This window comes from Electrophorus electricus, chromosome 12 (genome assembly GCF_013358815.1).
Source record: "Electrophorus electricus isolate fEleEle1 chromosome 12, fEleEle1.pri, whole genome shotgun sequence".
Taxonomy (NCBI): Eukaryota; Metazoa; Chordata; class Actinopteri; order Gymnotiformes; family Gymnotidae; genus Electrophorus; species Electrophorus electricus.
Window position 1 is genome coordinate 18,058,098 of NC_049546.1, and position 8,510 is coordinate 18,066,607.

At 43.6% G+C, this 8,510-nt stretch overlaps 1 protein-coding gene across 5 annotated transcripts in view; it reads left to right on the forward strand.

Moving 5' to 3' along the window:
* Positions 1-2,291, forward strand: part of gria2b (glutamate receptor, ionotropic, AMPA 2b) — a 34,112-nt gene extending 31,821 nt beyond the window's left edge. For 3 of the 5 annotated variants that reach the window (XM_035532301.1, XM_035532300.1, XM_027018184.2), the window contains exons 15-16: positions 4-138; positions 1,030-2,291. In XM_035532301.1, the coding sequence (XP_035388194.1) occupies positions 4-138; positions 1,030-1,124 (230 nt within the window). In that variant the 3' untranslated portion in view covers positions 1,125-2,291. Of the gene's footprint in view, positions 1-3; positions 254-1,029 lie in introns of all 5 variants that reach the window. The other 2 variants (XM_035532302.1, XM_027018185.2) reach the window with 1 other exon arrangement.
* The last annotated feature ends 6,219 nt before the right edge of the window (positions 2,292-8,510 follow it).

Genomic DNA, 8,510 nt, shown 5'->3' on the forward strand with positions numbered 1-8,510 from the left:
CAGGAGAAGACGAGCGCGCTAAGTTTGAGCAACGTGGCGGGTGTCTTCTACATCCTGGTGGGCGGTCTGGGGCTCGCCATGCTGGTGGCTCTGGTCGAGTTCTGTTACAAGTCGCGGGCCGAGGCCAAGCGCATGAAGGTGGCAAAGAATGCACAGAACATTAATCCAACTTCCTCGCAGAATTCACAGAATTTTGCCACTTATAAGGAAGGGTACAACGTATATGGGATCGAAAGTGTAAAAATTTAAGGGGGTAGGAACACGCGGCCGCCGTCGCCGTCTTCTGCCCGTGCACGCTTCCATCTATCCCATTCCCTGAATGTTCTAGTGAATGAGGAGATTATGGACGAAGGTGGATCGTATGTAATGCTATAATGGATTTTGATTCCTACGGAAAAACTCCCCTTGCCCCGCCCCTTGCCCCGCCCCTTGCCCCGCCCCTTGCCCCGCCCTTTACACCCCCATCCTGCACCCTGTAATGAGATACAAGTGTTCTTTCCGTGTTTCCGAGTTCATTCTGTTGACACCATGGATCATGTTTGAGTGTTCAGCTGCTTCTACATATGGCCATGCGTATGACATGATATCCTGCTTCAGTGTTTTGCTTACAATATTGTCATGTGGCCATGTGGGTCTTGTTCATGTGCCCATTTTCAGTGTTCTACCTCACCATGGACATAGTTCACAGTTCAACTTCCATGTAGAAGTAATTTTCAAAATATAAACTAAAAAGCCCAATGAAGGAATATTCAACCTCACTGCTATCTGTTTGTGTGTGTGTGTTGTGTGTGAATGTGTGTGTGCCTGTGTGTGTGTGCGCGTGTGTGCATGCATGTGTGTGCCTGTGTGTGTGTGTGCGTGTGTGTGCATGCATGTGTGTGCCTGTGTGTGTGTGCGTGTGTGTGTGCGCACGCTCATGTTTGTGTGTGTGTGTGTGCGGGTGTTTGTGGGTGTGCGTGCATGCGTGTGAGTGCATGTTTGTGTGTTTGTGTATGCGTTTGTGCGTGTGTGTGTGTGCACGTGTTTTAGATGACCTTTTCAGATGCGATGAGGAGCAAGGCGAGGTTGTCTGTCACGGGGAGTACCGGGGAGAACGGCCGTGTGATGAGTCCCGAGTTCCCTAAAGGTGTGTCTGCTGTGCCCTACATCCAGCCTGGTGCAGGTAGCCTGACCGATCTGTCCTGAGGGATGCCACCCTGCAGAGTGCCTTACACGATGGCTTTCAACAGAGCGTCCTCTTCTGTCCCTTTCCTCTTTCCCTCGGTCTCTTTCTCTTTCTCTCATCCCCACGTTTGTATGAAGGGGACCCTGTTTAAGAGCGTAAAGACATTCTCCCTCTTCCGGCCCTTTGAAAAGACTCCAAATCCTATCAGAAGTACATCTCTCCACACAAAGGGACACACGTAGTGAGCTGATGAAATCACTCCGCCGGTCGCAGATGTGTGTGTGTGTGTGTGTGTGTGTTTTTTTTTTTTCTTTTGAAGGAGACAACTGACTGACGTTACGTGAGGACAAGTTCTCTGAGCGGGAAATAGTCATCATCTAATATTATTTATGTGTCTCTGTGTCTGTTGTCACTCAGATATCCATGTTGGCTCAAGCACACTTGACATTATTGGCATCAGGATGTGTCTTTTATAAATAAAACAAAAAATATGTATAAAAAGTATTTTTTATGTATTTTCACACAAAAAGGCTTTTAAACAAATCTGCATACATACCAGTTGCATACACCCTTGTACATCTTAACCTATATGTACTTTTAAAGCTTAGTTATTAGTTTCATACTTTTTAAATGCCAAATATATTGCTTATCATGTAATTTATTAGTCTTATGAAGTTTCCAAGTATAACTTATTCATTAACATTAGGGTCTTGATAAACTTGCAATGCTTGACATTTGAAATTGGTTTTAATAGTGGTGCAACAGATATATTGATCTTAATTTAATCTGTTTTCAAGAATCTGTTGTTTGTATTTTCTTTCATCAAGGGTGAGGGTAGCAGTTATAATGTTTAAGAGGATGAAAACTATGGATTGCAGTGTAAATGAAAAAGAAAAAAAAAACAAAACAGAAAAAAAAGTATCTTATTGTATTATTGCGTAATGTTTTTCGCTGTGAAATAGAGACGTACACATCAGCAAAATGATTTGTTTAAAATGCCAAATAAGTGAGTGTGCCAAATTACTACTGAATATAGTCCTATAATAATCTGTCATCAATGTGAATGTAGTACACACATTCTGTAAGTTTTTGTAAGTGTACAATTTGATGGCCTACACAGTGGATAGACACTACAAGTTTGCTTTTCTCTTTCAGCATTATATTTATTTTACCTTAACTAAGCACAATTTAACAATAATTGCATGTTGCAACATCAAATTTGACTTTTTATATTATTTTACCCTCGCAGTTTTACATATCTCCAGTGGCATCTACACGCAGAACTATACTTCATGAAACTTCTTGTTTACTGTTTACAGTAAGCTCTCCATCATACGCGCAGTCACCACCATTGGACAGTTGGATCACATGATGACTGAGCTTTGTTAGCCATTGTCATATATTTTACAATAACAAAATATACCTAACAATAATAATCAATAACCCTCTGTTGTCATAGCATATGGTAAACGTTGCCCATGACGAGAAAGCATACTGTAGGTCCTCTGCGTCTTAAATGTGAACTTAACCTAGATATTTGCACCTAGGATTGTTACTGATTTTACGTTTGTATATTTTTTTTGTATATTGTGTTTCTTTTTCAGCGTCTAAGTTTATACTTTTTCATTTTTTAAATAATAGAGTGTATACTTAATATAACTCTTCTGTAATTTAAAGTAATTGGTTTTAATCTCATTTACCAACACTTCTATCACTTTGTAAATGAATGTGTGCCAACATGTTTATTTTTGGGACTCTTTCTAAATAAACAAGTGACTAATATGGCAGTTTGAGTTGACGTTTTAAGTGATGCTGGTATAGCTAATGACACAAATCTGTGTACCAAAAGTGGAAGAAACATCTGTCACCTAATGGATTAATCCCGAATGCCTTTCTGATCCTGCATTTAACTCTTGTCTTTAAAAAAGCAGTTTTTGATTAGTGTAATCCTAATCTATTTATTTATGAACACAGGAGTTTCAACAGGGAGCAGAAAGTTCATGAAGAGCAAATGTGTGTGTGTGTGAGAGAGAGAGAGAGAGAGAGAGAGAGCGAGAGAGAGATCTGTGGCACTGCTTGATGTCTCTGCTGTCGTGTTAATGAATGTCGCACTTCTCCGTGATGTCCAGGGCTCACCTTCTGCTGCTAGAAGATAAACCCTTACCTATCTTTCTGTCCATATGCTGCTCTGCAATTCCAGAGTCATTAATTGTCTATTTTAGCTCAAAGTTAATTATGGGGTATTAAAGTCATTATGTGGCTTCTCTCCTACCTGACAAGAATCAGGACAAATCATTGTGTATAAATACACATTAGAAAACTTTGTTCAAAAAGTATTGAAATAAATCATGCCTGTAAGTGGTTTGTTTGTTAATTTTAGCTCTGACATGTAATTTAAGATTAGTCTCCTCTACGCTGTAACTGAACTGTACTGACCTGTATCTTTAAAATAATGCTGTAGGCAATTTAAACAAGCACAAACAGCTATTTTATTTTAACAGTGAATATACAATGAAAATTACTATCCTTGTGAAATTTGTTTGAGGTGGATTTAAACTCCCAGTTGGTTCAATAAATTCATTGGGAATAATGTACCCAAGCTGTGTGAACAAGCAAGCTTGGTGCTGTCACACCCTTGCACGTATCCTTGTGTCTAGGAACTCTGGAAACCTTGTGGGAAATTTGCGGCCAAGAGGGTTGAACATTCTCGTGTTTCTGTAAAACCTTCATGAAAAATCGCGGCGCAGAGTTGGGACCCTTGGGCCGACAGCTCCTCCCTTAACTCCGCCTACTAACGGCGCCTCCCTTACCCTGCCTCCTCACAGCTCCTTCCTTCACTCCATCTCCTAACAGCTTCTCCTCTTATACCACCTCACAACAGGGCCTCCTCTCACTCCACCTCCTAACACCTCCTCCTTTCACTTACCCCCCACTGCACATCCGGCCACAGTGGGAGTGTCCAGCATTTAAGACATGCACGATTCTATTCTTTGTGGACACAGCGCCATTGCAGAACTAAGGAATAAGACTGCGCCACAGGCACATGTGGGCACAGACATGTGGGCGTGTCAAAATAGGGCACAAGACTACAGCGCAGGTATGTGTGGGCGTGGCAGAAATAAGGCACAAGACTACAGCGCAGGTACGTGTGGGCGTGGCAGAAATAAGGCACAAGACTACAGCGCAGGTACGTGTGGGCGTGGCAGAAATAAGGCACAAGACTACAGCGCAGGTACGTGTGGGCGTGGCAGAAATAAGGCACAAGACTACAGCGCAGGTACGTGTGGGCGTGGCAGAAATAAGGCACAAGACTACAGCGCAGGTACGTGTGGGTGTGGCAGAAATAAGGCACAAGACTACAGCGCAGGTACGTGTGGGCGTGTCAAAATAAGGCACAAGACTACAGCGCAGGTACGTGTGGGCGTGGCAGAAATAAGGCACAAGACTACAGCGCAGGTACGTGTGGACGTGGCAGAAATAAGGCACAAGACTACAGCGCAGGTACGTGTGGGCTTGGCAGAAATGTTGTTGCAATTACAAAATAAGTATGGGTGAGACTGAACGCAGGATCACCAGGTGTGGCTAACTCCTCTCACTTCCTTTAAAGGAGTATGGGATGGAGACGCAGTGCAGTCACAACGACATCCCACTGGTGAATTTTAAACGTCACACACCCTCTTGTGCCTCTCCACCCACCCTGTTGCAGGTGCATTTATTTCTGTCCACCAAATAAACAAATGAAAACAAATATACGCGCGCTCTACGATTGAGTAAAATACCCTGCAAGGTGTAACAGGCGCAGCCACAAAATTAGAGACCATGGAGCCTTTTTAGGCCAGCATTTTGCTTTAACTATATGCAGAGCAAGAAAGACACAAAGGCTTCTGAGTAAAACTCTACCTTCAAAGTCCAACATGGCCACCAAGAACCGGTGTGTCCAGGACCAGCTAATTGTGATTTGCCTTCCCTTTCTCTTTCCCCTTTCTCAGCAGGAGCTTGTTTTGTGAAGTATTGTCATGAAGTGCAGCCGGAAATGAACTGCCAAGAGGGTCAGAGGGCAGGCAGGAGGCATAGCAAACCCCAGCCAACTGTAGTGTGTGAAAGATGGCTGTGCTGTGAGAGGTCCGCAGGGAGCTACAGAACTGGTACAGTCGTTAGCGGAAGCCTCGCTGAGATGTGTGCTTGTCAGAGACGGAGACAACTGTGAGACTGGCCTGAATATGCCAGAGCACACTTCAGCTGCTGGCACAACAGGCAGAGACCCTGCACCCTGATTTAAGTCTTGGTGTGAGACCAGAGGGCATTAAAACCCCAAGAGTGTTCACAAGCAGGAAAAGAAAACCTTTGCTATAAACGTGATTAAAACAGACACTTAAAGAGGTAAAAGCCTTGCAGTTTGCAAGTTAGACTGTCAGGAAAGAGTTTGCAATGCACACATCCAGCCACCAGAGGTCCTCATCCCTGGGACACTGAGGGTTATCAATGGCTACCGATCACACTCACCTGCATCATATCGGTACAATGCTTTATAATGCTTTCAGGACTTCTCTGTCTTTCTGAAGCGTTGCCAACATTGTGTGCATGCCAAAACATGGTGCGCTGTCAGTCCCTGCTGCATCTTCTGTTACGGCCAACAAAGCTGTGATCTCATCCTTACGGCTTGCCCTCCCAAATAAGTTTGATGGAACCTATGGTCAATGTAAGGGTTTCTTACTTCAGTGCTTCCTGTATTTTAACCAGAGTCCTCGAGAGTTTCCCATGGACATTCATAATCTCCCTTCTTACTGGTAAGGCTCTTTCATGGGCTACTGATGTTTGGGAATCTCAGACTCCTGAAATGCAAAGGTTTTGAGAGCCTGTTTAGGGGTAGCAGGAAGGACCTTGGTGAACAGACCTTAGAGAATCCTTGCAGCAGAATATGCTACCACATTTAGGATACTTACTGCACAGAGTGGATGGAATGACATGGTACTCAAAATGATATATTATCAGGGAGTCAATGAAACACTAAAATCTGAGCTGATGATCAATCTACACTGTCAGAACTCATCAATATATCCATTTGCCTGGATAATCTCATTCGAGCAAGAAGAGGCAGAATCTGTTTGACTCCCAAAGAAAGGAATAGTAGGTCCAAGAAAGGAATCCAGGTCACTTCTGCAACACCTGCCTTGTTATCCCTAGCACCCAGGCTTCATTGCGGGTGAGGCACTTATCTGTTCCAGTCAGAATTTACTGGGCAAACTCTTCCTTTTTTTCATCCCTAAACGACTTGGGCAGCAGAAAATTTTATTGATCAGGATCTGGATCCCTCTCTTGGGGACTTCCCCTTAGTCACACACCAACTTGCCCTGTCCGTGAATTGAATTGATCGTTGGCCATTGGGTACAGGAGAAATAACACAGTCCACTATCACACCCACCCTTACAGTCAGGGATCTACATTCCCCTGACAACCTTATAATATTAGGTTACCCTCGGCTTTCCAAGCACGACCCAGAGATCTTTAGTCCTGGGGAAGGGATTGTGTACTAGGTGTCTAGCCACGCTGCTGCAAGATACTGCAGAAAACTACGATCATGTTGTTCTGCCTGCTGAGCATATGCTGATTTGACTGGCGTTTTTAGTAAAAGACAGGCAGCCAAACTCCCACCTCAACGGCCTTCTAACTGTGCTATCGACCTCCTGCCAGGGACCACTTCTACTAGAAATTGGGTTTACCCTCTATCTCTCACAGAAACACAGGCCATGGAGGAAGATGTTCAGGAGGTTTTAGCTTTTCATCACTCTTAAGAACCGCTATCCTCTGCCTTTAGAACCTGCAACTATAGAACAAGTGCCTCAAGCCGATAACCTGATTCACATCTGTGAGAGTGATGAATGGAAAACATTCATCACCACATCTGGACACTATGAATATCACATGATGCCTTACAGTATAATCAATGCCCGTTCCGTGTTCCAGTCTTTCGTCAATTACGTATTTTGGGATATGCTTAATAAATGGGTGCTGGTGTACACTCATGATATTTAAGTGTATTCTGAAAGCTTTGAGTACCATGTTCTCCAATTACATCAAGGTTTCTTGGCCTTGCTAATTTCTACCGCTGCTTTATCTGAGGATTCAGCTCTTTAGACACTCCACTCACAGACCTGCTCAAAGGGAAATCCCACAGCCTACAGTGAACATCTACCACATCCACAACATTCTCCTAGCTCAAATGGCTTTTTTTTTTTGTCACCCAGACCCGAACCTTCCTTCTGTAGTCGAGGTAGACACTTCAGAGACGGCTACAGGGGCAGTTTGTTGCAGCGACAGGAAACCCCCGCCTAGCTCCACCCATGTGTTTTCTACTCGCACAAACTCATTCTGCAGAACTAGACTATGATGTAGGTAACAGGGAACTCCTTGCCATGGAGGCTGCACTAGAAGACACTGGTTAGAGGGATCCCCTTTCCTGTTTCTGATTGTCAAAATCCACAGGAATTTAGTATCCATTAAAGCTGCCAAATGGCTCAATCACAGACAGGTCAGCTGGGCACACATTTTTTCACGTGATTTTACTGTAAGCTACTGACCTGGCTCCTGAAATGGGAAAGCTGATACCCTTTCATGGTTATATGAATACTCACGGTGATGCAGAAAAACAATCTGGTGGCTGTCTATGCATCAGGACACTGAAACATTTGTGGAAGCCTGTCAAATGTGTGCCCAGAGCAAGGTCACAAGACAGCTACCTGCCGGGTTATTAGAACCAGTGCCCAACAGATTATGGTCACATATTGCTTTTGACTGTCACTGATTTACCCCCTTCTCAAGGCAGCACAGTCATTTTGTAGCCGTTGACACTGACGATATTTTTTTAATTCCAAGTGATTTATGATGGTAGAGATACTGACAAAGGCTTACCATGGCTGCCAGTCAGTCTTACACACACAATCAACACAAGCCATGTCCTCTCACAGCAAAGACACACAAACAAGGTCATACTCATAATTGGCATTCACACAGCAAATGCATGAGCTTCATTTTTGCACATTGTGGTGATGAGACCTCAGGCTGCCTTTCCACCAGATCAAAAAAAGAATGCCAACAAAACTCCAGAGTGCAAACACTGACACATGGGACATTAAACACTGACACATGAGGCAGGGTCAAATGGAAGAACAATAGTACAGAAAATCTGAATGTAAACAGAATATTTTTAGAGATTAGACTTCTGCAAAAAGAATAATCAATAATCAACTTGAATACTGTTTTACACACACACACACACACACACACACACACACACACACACACACACACACACACGTAGAGCAGCCATTCCACCTATACGTTTCAT